Source organism: Cervus elaphus, chromosome 29 (genome assembly GCF_910594005.1).
Source record: "Cervus elaphus chromosome 29, mCerEla1.1, whole genome shotgun sequence".
Lineage (NCBI taxonomy): Eukaryota > Metazoa > Chordata > Mammalia > Artiodactyla > Cervidae > Cervus > Cervus elaphus.
In genome coordinates, this window is record NC_057843.1 from 28,952,243 (window position 1) to 28,966,294 (window position 14,052).

Consider the following 14,052-nt stretch of genomic DNA (forward strand, 5'->3'; position numbering starts at 1 on the left):
GTTCTTGCCTGGAGAATCCCAGGGACGGGGGAGCCTAGCGGGCTGCTGTCTATGGGGTCATACAGTCGGCCACGACTGAAGCGACTTAGCAGCGGCGGCAGCAGCAGCAGTTCCTGTGTGTAAATGTATTTATATTATGTCCTCTGTCTTTACTCAGTGTAATTAATTATTTCTGATAAGATTAAAAGTCATTTACCAACTTAGATCTATTTCTGTACTTTTTAAAATAGGAATAGTGCATTTTAATTTTCTTAAGGCATGACTAATTGCTTCAGTGATTAAATAGATGCTTTTTTTTTTCCTGGTAAGGAAGCTAAACATTTATGAGTTTCCCTCTTACTTATGATTTTTCCCACTTTATTGTTTCATGTTCTGAATCCACATGACTTTTTACTCTAACTTTACAACTTATAGAATTGAAGAAAACAATGAACTTTATATTTATAATTAACTTGGTAGATCTTTTCCCACAGTGATTCTTTGTTTTTCTCTGTCACTATATTACTTACTCCTCAAATCCAAGCCAAAGGGGCACATTAGCCCATCTTCTACTGGTAACAAAAAATCTTCTTGAAAGTATAATTTTGTATTAAAAATGTAAGGATAATTGACCTTGAGTTGATTGTTGATTGCTGTTTCCAATCAACAATTGCTGCTTCCTTATATGTTGTTATATATGATCATCCTCTCTGACATCTTCTTTATGTTTCTGTATAATTATTTCTTATATATTTAACTGTCACTAGCCTGTAAGCTCTTTGTTACTGTATAATATGTACTTATTAAATTTTTTATAAGAGGAATAAATGAGTAAATGAATAATGGTTTATGTATTAACTACCTATTTTTTCAACCAGATTATAAGTCCCTTGTGGACTATTTTATCTGTGTAGTCTTCCACAGTCCATGTCATTTTAATTATGAAAACCACTTTTGTTTAAACATAATTTTGCCTAGTTACAATCTAATATAACTGAGATATCTCCAAGTCCTACAATAAAAGCTTAGGTTTGCCATTTATTGAGTTATTAAGGGCTCTAACATATTAATTCATTTGATTCCTACAAAAGCCTAGTAGTAGTATTTGAACAACCAGAAAAAGGCTGATTAAGAGCCTGAGTAGCTCAGCTGGTAAAGAATCTACCTGCAATGCAGGAGACCCTGGTTCGATTCCTGGGTCGGGAAGTTCCCCTGAAGAAGGAATAGGCTACCCACTCCAGTATTCTTGGGCTTCCCTGGTGGCTCAGATGGTAAGGAATCCACCTGCAATGCAGGAGACCTGGATTTGATCCCTGGGTTGGGAAGATCCCCTGGAGAAGGACATGGTTACCCACTCCAGTATTCTTGCCTGGAGAATCCCCATGGACAGAGGAGCCTGGCACGAGCCCATGGGGTCACAAAGAGTTGGACATGACCGAGCAACTAAGCACACACACAAAAGGAGTATAGAAATTCTTTTGGAAAGAAATTTTCAGTGGCTATAAATGTAAGATCTCCTGCCTTCTCAGTTTGGTTTCATGATTGATTAAATGTTTATATGAACTTAAGATCTCTAATAAAAGATACAGCTGATCCTTTGTGGAAGATGGATTTTTAAACAACTATCTCTTCCAAGTGAGTAATATAGTGAGTTTGGCTTCAAAAGATAAGAGAGGTCTAAAGTTAGGAGGAAGTTTTCTCTCTCTGGATTGAAGAAAAATAAAGATAAGGAATAATGTTATTTCTGTCCATTTTCAATTAGTGCTGCAAACACATATTGACTACCTTCTTTCTGTGTGATTTGGTGCTATGAAAGATACAAAGTGAAATGAGTTGCTCTCTGTATGTTGATCAGAAATTATAGGAAGTCAACTAACGTCTGTTTTAGAATTACAGAAATTATTAGTAGACACAACAGGTATATCATCTCTAGTTGAAATAAACTTTCCTTAATAGTGTTTTTTACTCCAGGTTAAATCAGCAGAGTCATTGAGTCAGGTATGTGCAGCAGAGTAAAAACTATCAAGAAGACCTATACTAAGACTCATGAGAGCAGGCAGTTAGGTCGAACTGTCTTCTTTCTGATAGAATGTTCTTATTTTCCTCAGACCTTTGTTTTGATAGCTCTGGAAGCTCCATTTTGAAAATGTTTCCAGGATTAATCAGGCCCAGAAGCAGTAACTCTTACTTCTGGATGTAAAAGTGATAGTTAAATAACCAGGGTGACTGTTTATTCCCTTATGTACAACTGTCAGATACCAAAGGACTCTGCAGTACACTCTCCTCTACAACTGTGTATGCAGCAAAGTGTTGCTTGGTGAGGATGAACTCAAGGCAGAGGGAGCTCGTTGGATGAATTGTATCATCAAGCAGTCTATCCCAAGAGGACTAGATTCTCAGATCTGTTAACCAGGAAATGTTCGGTTATAAATTCTTGCTCTTTGCCTCTTTTACCCCCATTTTTTCCCATATGCAATAATACCTCCCTCTCCCTTCCCGTTAGAAACTTTTTTTTTCATACCAGTTATAATCTTATTAGATGAGATACATCATTTTTTTATAGTCAAACATATTTCCTTAGACTGAACCTGAAAGATCATTTCTTAGAGTAAGGTCGGCCATCAGGAGAAGACAAAGTATATTTGATAAAATACATGAGGGCTATATTTCTGTGAGTCTTGCTTATTTCTAGATTTTTTTTTTTTTTTTTAGAAAATAAACTTCTGGTTTTTAAACTAGGAAAGTATTCTCATATATCTCAGTTATGCAGACTGACACAAGTCTTAGCTATTTTGATCATTAGACCATAATCAAGACATAAATATTTCACTGGAAATAAGGTATTTTGATTGTAGACAACACACAATAAAAATGTGTTTCTTATCATTCCTTGAAGAATCTGATTTTTTCTAGATAGCTGTCCTACATATAGCAGGAATTTATAAGGCTGAATTATTCCTCCTTGAAGATAGTAATTATCTTATTGGTCCTTTTGTGATAGTCACTAAAGGTTATTGAGTCTTTTATGTTCAGTGGAATTATTTGCAACGAAATCTATTTAAATTACTTTTAGTTTTTCTGTGAAATATCCCACAATTCCCTGCATAAATAAAACAGAAGTTTATTGAATGTAGTTTGGCACTTGAAAATAATTTGTAATTGTCAACGTTCCTTCACTAGTAATCTCTCTTCTAGTTTACTGTTTCTATTGTGTGTGTGAATGTGATAGCTGATAACTTTTGTTGCCCTGAGTGTGTTGTATAGAAGCCAGTGCAAAAACTTTGTGACTTGTTTGGCCATTTGTTGTTCTCGTAATAGTATTTTGGATAGCTGAGAGGTAAGCATTTGCCATTTCTAGAGGGAAAAAAAATAGTTCTTTATAGGTTGCCTCACAAATCATGTTCATAAAGTCATGGTAACCAATAGATAGAATGACTGTCTGTTTATGATAACTTGAAAAGTAGTGTTCCTGTTATTTCTTGAACCAGATTCTAGAAAGATAGCAACAAAAGCACTTGAAAGTAAGCTCTTTCCCCATAGGAAGTCTAAGTACAAAGTCTTTTAAGTTGATCTTTTATTGTCACAAAAACATTCCTCAAAATTATAATCAGGTTGTGAGTTTAGGCATGGTAAAAAATTTCCTGTACTGTTAGCTAGTTATAATAGTCTAACCTTATAACTGCCTTCCTTATCTCAAAATAGTTTCTAGTTTCAAATATTATCCACACCTGGAATTCAGGGTCATTTATACACCTTTCCTCATAACACTTTTAAATTTCTTTTCTGTTTCTTCCTTCACATTTTTGTGCAAACTGTCTTAATTGTTTCATAATGACCTGTCATCATCAGTTCTAAGAAACCATTTAAATTACTTCATTCACTTTTTTTTTCAGATAGAGAACCAGAGTCCCAACTTTTCTCTAAGCCTCTAATCAATGTTTACATGTATTTGCAGATGATGTTTTCACGAAGTAAAACATTATTTTGAGCAAATTATGCAATAGAACCAGGAAAGGTTAATTATGAGTAGAATTGTCATTGGATATCATGAATTTCAGAAAATGCTAGGAACATTAGTGAATATAGAGTAACTAATTCACAGCCTCCTCACACATTCTGACAAATCTGGAAGTGAAGCCCTGTTACTGGTTACTAGTCATCTAAAAAACCATAGATTTGTTTTCCTGTGTGTGGGCCAACTGAAGTTAGACAGCTGTTCATACAGAAGAATTTAATATTATGAGCCTTCATGTAACTTCTTTTAAAGAGTTTTTTGAAGCAAAGGTATTTTTTAGTAGTAGTATTGGAAGACAGTCACATCTAAAGAAGTTCTTGGAATTGGAGTTGGAGTTAGAAATATTTGCATGAATAGTACTGCTTTAATAATAGTGCAGGCCACCTGCTGTATATGAGGAAGCTAATAAATAGGGTAAAAGGAGGAAAACTCTTAACTTTTTTGTATATTTAAAAAGAATATTTTTTGTACTATTTAAAAGTATTTTTAAAATGTAAATATATATCTAAAATAAGATTATGTAACTTGTGTTTTTAATTATTTCTATGTTCCTTATCCATCCCAGTGTCTCAGTCTAATGATGAGTCTTCCATTAACATGAATTAGACTAGCATGTCTAGAAACTTTATTCTCTTTGTTGAGTTCTTTTTCTTATATGTTTGTGTTAACAGCCTTTTAGAAAACACATAATGAGATATTGCATTATTATGAAGGGACTGTTTTTTTTCTTTTGAAGCAGTTTTTACTGAATACTAATCAGTTAGCTTTACTTTTCGAGTAATAGTATTGTAGCGTGGTAAATGCATCCATTGCGTTGTTGAATTTGTGTTGGTTTACAGAAATCCATAACCAGTAGCAATTTTTGACTCTTTAAAGTTTTCTGTCCACTAGTGTCTTTAATTTAATATTTTGGTATTTAATTTTGAATGCATGTGACAGTTAAATTAAATATAGGCTTTTAAAAGAATTATCAAGAAGGCAAATGTAATGAAAGGTATTTTTTAATGAAGTGAGACTCCTACAATTTGGGGAATGGGGTTTGTAATTGAATTTTTTGGTTTTTTTTAGCATATAAGGTAATATTGACTCTGTTTTTCCAAGGGAATTTCAGCAATGTACATGGATAATTTAGAATTCTTAGTACATATATATAGACTGTTTATATCTTCAGAATATTCCCTTAATATGATTAAAAACATCATAAAGTAGATATAGAATAAAGCCCATAAAATAGATATAAAATAAAGCCTTGAAAGCTTTGTTATACCTGAGTATAATTTTTTAAATTTTTAATAGGATACAACATCTATTGAAAAGATGTCAAACTGTTGTGAAGAAATGTAAGTATTAAAGTGAACTCTGTAAGTTTCTTATTTAAAAATGTAAACAACTGGTTACCTTTGAAAAATGTGTGCATGTAGTGAAAAGATAATATAATGATGGCTTTTTCTCGGTACCTTATCTAAGGTCTGAGCTAGACAAGCATGACCCAGTCTTACAGTAGGGGTCTTCTAGCTGTGATAGTTTTCAAACAAAATAAGTACTGATCATTCTTGTCCCTTGTCTAACTGAAGTAAGTTAAATTATTTGTCCTGAAAGTACATCAAAAGAGATTTGCTACTGTGTTGTTGACACACATTCTGTTAATCCTGAGATTCTCCTCTGCTTCAAAAGTTGCCTAGGTTGATTGACGACACAGATACAATATCTGCTATCCAGAGTTAAAACTCAGCTGCATGCCATAATGAAAGAAAAGCTGTATTTGTGATGCTGGGACACAATTCATCAGAGTCCAGTAATGGATCCCCAGCCAACCTGTATTGTTTTAGCTTACTGGAGTGCACCATGGGAGTGCTGTCTTTCACTAATAATGCTGTCTTCTGTAGATCGAGGCCCCGAAAGCCATGGCAGCAGACCTTCTCAGAAGTTTTTGGCACTCGTTGGAAGATCCTGTGGTTTATTCCTTTCAGGCGGAGGCAACCACTGCGAGTTCCCTACCACTTTGCCAATCATGTCTAAACAGATGGATGGTGGGCACAGATGGGTCCTCCATGCTGGAAATGCGTTACAGGTTTTCTGATAATAGAACTATGACAGTCTTCAAGTCAATTAAAATCCACCCACCAATCTTAAGCATCATAATGTGCCCCAGGCTTTATTTTAATAGTGATCTTGATCCTGTTGTGGGACTAATACAAGATCTATATTTAAGTTTTAAAGCATGTTTACTTTCAAATTAGCTTTCCACAGGGATTTCTTTAAATGCTTTTGTTATTAAACTCAAAAGGCACTGATTGGGATAAAATAATTGTACATAATTTCTTTTAGTACTAACAGTGTTACAGGTTTCAATTTATGGGAAACTTCAGATGTTTATTTAAAATTTTCACTCTTAAGCAGTACTAACCAAATCTGAATTTAATTCTTCATGTTTTACAAAAGTTGATATACCTTTTATGTAAATTTTCTTTTTCAAATACAGTTTAAAAATATGATATACTCCCTTTTATATGTGCTGCGAGATTTTTTTTAAATGCAGCATATAAGATTGAACAGCAACAAAAACCAAAAGCAGCAACACAAAAAAAGGACTGTGTTTTCTTAGAAGTAGCTTTCTGATTTTTTTTCTCTTCACCAAAAACTAAATAAAAACACCACTAAAGTAAAATACCAACTACCTACCTTATTTTAAAAGAAAAATTAATTTTTTCCACATTAACTTTCCCATTTCTTCTCCCTCTACTGTTGTAATTATTGGTTTTTGTTGAGATATTTGCTCTGAGAAAGCATTTTTGACTAAACAGACGTGTTCCTATTTTACCCTAAGATTTTGATGAGCAAAAGCATAAAGAATTTGCAATAATTCCACTGATACCTTTTTTCGTGTAGTTATATTAGAATGTGTTATGTTTTTTAAATGCTTGTAAACTAGATAACATGTAATGTTTAGTATAAAGAGGAGTATTGTGCTTTTGAAAAAATGTATACTTTTGACTTTTGTTTACCTATTAGATCTAAATGACACCTTTAAGATTTTCATGTAATAAATATTGGCCAACTAATATTGAAATTTTATTTATAGAAAGTTACTAGTAAAAGTAAGTAACTTTTGTGTACCTGTAATCACCCAAATTGAAATTAAATTTTAATTGCCCAGCTGTAATCTGGATGGAGAGACCTTTCGTCGTAGCTCAGGTTAGGAAATGACCTAAAAATAAGAAAGTATAGTGATCTGTATTCATGATTAGCCTTATAAAAATTTGAATTGCTGATAGTGATGGTCTCTTGGAAAGTATAGAACATTTGTGTGAAAAAAATATTTAGCATGTTTTGAAAAAAAATTCAGTTAACATTTTTTTTTTCCATTAGAATACTGCAAAATCCATGTATCTTTTCTAAAGAAATTATGTATTCAGTCTTTCTCTTGAAGAGAGGATTGAAGGGGTGTCTAGCGTTCTTGGAGCATAGCAGTATTTCCTTTTTAGTTAATTTTGATAGCAAGGAGTCATACCTGAGAAATCATGAAACAGAAGGTTAACCATTGTCAGCAAGTTAACTGGACTGTGTTTAGTTTTTAGAAACTGTAAATAATCTTCTAAAGTAATAGAATAAGGTCTTCTCAGAGAAATAAGTACCATGTCTCTCATGTTCTGATTACAATGCTTTATTATGTAAAAACCTAGACATGGCAGATAAAAATATTTATTGGTGCTGATAAGTTGCATAGTAAATTTAATATAAGAAATATATTTATAGAGCTTAATGAACCACAAAATTAGTATATTCATGCCAGGCAAATAAATGGGTAGGGTTTTGTGCAAGCTAACGTATTAACCAAATTTGGCCTAGTGACAGAAGTTATAAGAAGTGTAGATAATGTAGATAGATATCAGTCAAATGCCTTATGCTGTATACATTCCTTTCAAATGAGGACCTTGAGCAAACAGCATAGCCAAGTGAGGACTCCTAAAGAGCTTTATGGATGTATTTATACTTCATGTAGTAGCAGTAGCTACCTTGAAAGGTAGTGGGGAGGTCAGTGCCAACCTCTGCCTCGGTGATGAGAACCAGAGGTGGTCTCTTTCCTCATCTAAGAGTCTCTGTTTCTGGCTTTCTTAGATTGCCCAATTATAGGGCACATTCTTTTCGCTTCTTTCTCTTTACTTTCCCTGATCCTGATCCCACTGTAGCTGATTCTTCTAAGTTACTGAAATACAGACCAATACGCTAGGCAAGGCATATATTTATTTTTCTTTGAATGGCAGAAATGCTACATATCAATATATTTATATAAGAGTCTATATAAAGTATAGCTATATATACTTATGTTGTAACTTTAAGTATTTTCAAGTTAGCACACCTAACTGGGTTTTGTGATTCTTGGTGGACCACGTGAGAGAAGCCCCCTGGCACTTTGCTGGGGCGTGCATGAACTCGAGCGTTCTCGCTACGCCCTCTTTTGGCTAATTGATGTAATTATACTGGCTTTAGAGACTTATTGCCCCACAAGTGAATTGTATAGTCAAATTCTGAACATATCAAAGGTACAAATTTAAGGGAAGTCTATGTAAAAAATTTAAGGTTTTATGAACATTAATGTGTTCCTATTTATGATTTTGATGTCTAGTTCATACAGGTATGACCTCTTTTCCTCATTTATGTGTATTCATATTGTATTTTTTTTTACTGTCAGATTTATATCAGATGAGGATAAATACACATGAAACCATTTCAGGAATTTTATTTTGAACCTTATTTTGGCAAATTAAGCCTTAGAATTGAAAAAACCATTACCTTAAAATTACCAACTTACTACAAAACAAATTTATTGTAGTTAAAATAGCAAGCGTCTAGTGTGTTTTACTGAATATATAAAAAAATACATTTAGTTTTTAATCCTAGTTTTGGAATGAATTTTTTTTACTGATTCAATTGCATTAAAATAATGAGATTACTAATTCTTTCTGTAATTTTCTTCATTCCTTTTAATTATCCTACTGTGAGTTAGAACTGTACCTTTAGTAGCTGATTTATTATGTATTCTGGATAACCTTGAAAATAACTAATGATGTTGAACATTAGAAAAATAATTATGAGCAATGAGATTATTGATGTAATCTATTTATTGGATGAAATATTTCCTTATAAACATTCCATTTCATTTTAAGTGAAATGTATGTTAAAGGATGTTTTATGTCAGCAAAGTCATTAATTGGGCTTCTGGAAATGAAAGATGTTTAAGTAGTTATTAGAATTTACACCTCTTGAACAATTATGTTTGTTGCTATTTCTTTCTGCAAACAAAAATATTTTATAGGCTCAATATTGTGGGCAAAAATTGACTGAGTTCAAAAATTTAAAAATATTAAGTCAGCTGACGTTCCACTGTAAGAAAAATAACTATTTTGCTTAAGAATTGTATTAAAAATATTTGTGGTTAACTTAAGAAATAGGTATATTTAAAATAGTAATATATTAATCTCTTTGAGCAGAAGAAAGCATAGTTTTAAATAATAGAAATAGAAAACATAAGCATAGATAAAGTTTAGTGTAACAGCTAAGTTAAAATTTCTGTCAGAATGGGCATTAGTGATTGTTTGCTAAAGCTTAGGAGTATTTTTCTCTAGGACGGTGGCTAATTATAACTATTCTTTATCGGGCTTTTTCAGGCCACTTTTGTACAAATAATAAATTGAAGGTATGTCTCACCCCAAAGGGTGTTTTGATGCTAATCATGAAGACTTGCGTTAGGAGAACACCTCCACCCAAGACGTATGAAGTAATTTTGATTTTTAACCATGTAGCTTTCTATGTGTTAGATGATGGAGTGGTTTGAATGTTCTCACTTATGTTGGTATAAAATCACAATATATGCAGCTGTAGTTTACAGAAGCATTAATATTAACAGAGCTGCTAGTCTTTCCCTGGACTTTTCTCTAGTGTCTACTTCCCTTAGTGCTTCTTGTATGAATAGACTACTTAGCTCAAGTTTACTGAACTATTGCTGCTTTATTAAATAAGTTTTTGACATGACCTCTATATGTGTAGATATATCTAGAATTTATTTGGTACAATTTATACTTATAAACATTCAATAATTTATTAATAGATATGAGATTTTTTTACCCAATTCTCCTACTGTTGCTTTAAAAAAAAAAAGTATTAGCAAATGTAGTTAGTAAGTCATGCACATTTAGTATGTTCTACTTGCTAGTATTAGTAGCCATAAAACTAATAAATGAATGAATGTAGTATTTAATGTCCACATTTATTACTTTAGATCCTAAGAATCCTCTGAATTTCTCTGTAAATCACTAATTTCATTGAACTCTGAATTTAGCCATTCTCGACTGAATCCTAGAATATTCTTCAGTAGAACATGAAAAAGTAATAGAATCAACTTGCTTGAAGTATTTTGAATCAATGTTGTTGTGTCTATCAGTCAATATTTAACATTTCTGCTGTGTTGGGGATGGTGATGGTTTAACTTCAGGAAAGTTTTCTCTTATGTCTCCTTTCATTATCATTGTGTAATTTTTAACAACTAAATTTAGTGCATTTTTGTCGTTCTTCAGATGTTATCGTATACTGCCTGCTAGTGCTATTTTGAAACAGAAATAGTAGTGATCTTTATTCTTACGTTTTTGGTGTTTTCCACTATCATTAATTTTTTTTTTTTTTTTTTTTGCTGTATTATTTCCTTTTTCCTTTTTCTACCATAAAGTACAGGTATAAATGAGGAGTGAGTAGCCAAAACTGGATAAAGAGAGTAGGGGAACATAATGAGATAGAGAGAAGGCTAGACAGACGATGTATAATCAGCATCTTAACAGCAGGGTTTACTGGACACAGAATTTCCCTGCTACAATCACTTCAGCCTTAGCTCTTGTTGATACCGTTTACTGTTAGAGTTGTTAATGCACGTAAGCATTTCGTTTGAGTTATTTTACCTAAGGAGTTTATATTGCTGATTCTTGTCAGCTAGTCAGATGCCTTTGAGAAATTCTTTTTAATTTTAAACATCATAATTGTATAGTGTCTGCTGTCAGGAAGTTTCAAGAATTATGCGGTAGTACAGCTATTTAATGCCAAGGAGAAGTGAATAGGTTGCCTAAAGTTTGACTGAAAAAACTAGGACCTTTTCATAAGTCTCCTATTATGGAGAAAGGATACTATGTATTAAAGTAGAATTTGTCAACAGAGAGAAAATCAACTGTTTGTATATGAAGGGTGATTTTTCACTCTAAATTTTGGACTGTTTCAGATATTTTGAGATCTTGAGGGTCTCCATAGCTATTGGTATTGTGAATTCCTGTAACGTGTAATATGGTGCCTACCACAGTCGTGCACACTCTGATCTTTTTGGTATTGATAGCTTTATATATAAACAGAGACGTGGACAAACCAGTAGCAACAAAAGGTGTGTTTCTTTTTGTGGCTTTGCTTGTCTGTTGACTAAGTACAGGGTTATTTGTGTAGGCTGTTAACTAAAGGGAAATCTTGTCTGCATATTGCAAGCTCATTCTTGCCAGTATGTGTTGGGTGATGTTTGCACTACTGGTGCCTGAAGTTAGTGTTTTACAACCTCAATAACTAAAACATCCTGGTGCTACTCACTTTAGCCTTGAGTGACATTTTTAACTCCCGTACCAAAGAGTTAATTTTCTTTTCAGTTCCCAGAGGGTTCTCTTCTCACATCCTTGTGTTTATAAAGGAGAATTTGATGTTACTAAGAACAGTTCTGCTTAATAGATGTTAGTTTTTGCACACTGCTGCCTCAATTTAGTTGGCTTTAAATGTCTCTCATTTGGACTTTCTATTTTTTAGTTAGGAAGATTAGTATGATGTTTAATTTTGTATTTTCATATAGATTGGCCACTGTAAAAAGTAGTTTGGTAGGTTGAACTTACAAAAGCTAATTGAAACACTTTTCACAAGATTTTTTTTTTTTGTCTTAATCTGCAGGAATAAATGAGAAATAATAAGAACTCCACTCTTCCTACAAATGAACTGTATGGCTTGTTGGGCCCTTTTAATCAATTCTGAAGCAAAATGCTAAAAGGAAAAGTTAAAGGCCCATTCTGATAACAGATGAAGTTTTCTGCATCTGTGTGTGTATTAGTGGTATTAAAGAATGATATTGCCATTTTTCTATTTTGCAAATAAAGATAAAATCAAAGGAAATGTTAAAATATACACATATATATGTGTGTACACACACACACCACATGCACACAAGCACACATACGCTAAGAGGAAACGCAAAACTTTCATTTAAACAAAACTAATAGGAAATTGAACTTTATGTCCCCCCAAAAAACCTAGATGTTGTTACTCCCTTCACGTAAGTTATAGTTAAGAGTATTTTAAAAACTAATTCTGCTTAGTGATTCATTTTGTGAAAAATGAAAGAAAACACCCTTTAGAAGTAGTTGTAACCGTCCAGTGTAATACTGAATACTGTTATGCTTACTCTCCTGTTTCCCTGTTTTTTTCCCCACAAACCTTTAAAGCATTCATTTAGTGTCCTTGAAAAATGTAGCTGAATTGATTAAAAATTCTGGCAAGAAGATAACTGAGTGTGTGTATTGGAAAAGTAGACAATCACATTTGAGAATGTTCTGCATAGTTTTCAATCAACTAAAATCATTCTGTCTTTGAATGTAGATATAATATATGGTTTTGCAGTGAATTCTGAATGGAAAAAAATCATGCCTGAAACTAATGTGAGATGTGACTTAGGATCATGTGAATGGCATATTGAAATACAAATGTACATATTATTAGGGGGAAAGACAAAATTTAAAAGCAAACTGGGAAGAAACAACATTGTCTCTAATTATCCAAATATATTTTCTAGGTCTTGTTGCTGCAGTATCAGTTCTGAGTTACTCAGATTAGATTATTTATGTGTCACTTAATTTAATGTGGCTAAATGCAGTCATTTATTTAAATTGTTGGGTAGTAGGAGATTCGCAACTGTTGTCCTCTAGAGTATTAAAAAGAAATGTCTGCTTTAGCATAGGTAGAATAAAGTGACTAAATGAAATCATAGGAAGAATTTTCTCTACAACTGGAGATACTCAGGCAAATGAGTTGTAAGTTTAACCTGAGGGAATAAAATAGACCTTTGAAGGAACTGAGTGTAGATGATCTTGCTTGTATGGGCTTTGTGTCCCTAGAATTAATCTTTTAAAATGTGACTGGCAAGTTTAATGAATTGGCAAAATTTGTGATATTTTGAGGCTCTTAAAATTTTGTGTCAACTTCAAGTGATGTTTAATATTATATCCTCCCTAAAATAAAAGACTTTTCCTTGATAGTGGTATGTTCCAAGCGCCATGTGGCGATTCTGTTCTTAAATTTGTTGGGCATTTTTACATTTAGTGCATCTGTTTAAATCTGAGTGTTATTCTGCTGCATGTCTGCTGTGTTAACTTGTCAGTTCCCCTAACAACATTTAAAGAAATATTGTCACTGATGTTTCTTGTGCTAAAGGTAATAAAGAAAATAGTAGTTGAGGGATATGAAACTAGATTGAGAAGAGGGAGGAAAATGATAAGTGGGAGCCATGTATCCGAGATACACTTGTTGAAATGAAAAGTCTACACTGGTTTTTGAATGAAAAACAAACCATGTATCTATCTACCTTAAGAATGATGTTTTGTTTTGTTTTTAATTTATTTTGTTTAGTTTTATTCATGTAATATTTCTGTTTTCTTTGCAGATTGTTTTTTAATTTAAATTGTGAAGTTTTTACTTCTCTCAAAATGTATTATGTACTGTATTTTTAGATATCTTATTTTTAAATAAATATTTTTTAAAAACATAGGACTGTTTTTCTTTCGCACCTCTGTATTTATTAAAATAAACCCAAATTCTAGAATTTAGGACTGTCAGTATGACTGGCCACTTTGTTTAGTTTTATATAATTTGGATAATTATTCATACTTAGTACCCTTAAGATTTTGTTTTGTTATAATCTCAGAATTGTTTACATATTCAAGAAAAACTCAGTATACATAGTAGAGTTGAAATTGACAGAGTACTTCTAGTTA

At 32.6% G+C, this 14,052-nt stretch overlaps 1 protein-coding gene across 5 annotated transcripts in view; it reads left to right on the forward strand.

The window, feature by feature from the left end:
- Nucleotides 1–13,823, forward strand: part of ZDHHC21 (zinc finger DHHC-type palmitoyltransferase 21) — a 72,869-nt gene extending 59,046 nt beyond the window's left edge. For all 5 annotated transcript variants that reach the window (XM_043891097.1, XM_043891094.1, XM_043891096.1 and 2 more), the window contains 2 exons: nt 5,291–5,334; nt 5,881–13,823. In XM_043891097.1, the coding sequence (XP_043747032.1) occupies nt 5,291–5,334; nt 5,881–6,013 (177 nt within the window). In that variant the 3' untranslated portion in view covers nt 6,014–13,823. The remainder of the gene's footprint in view (nt 1–5,290; nt 5,335–5,880) is intronic.
- Nucleotides 13,824–14,052: the final 229 nt, after the last annotated feature.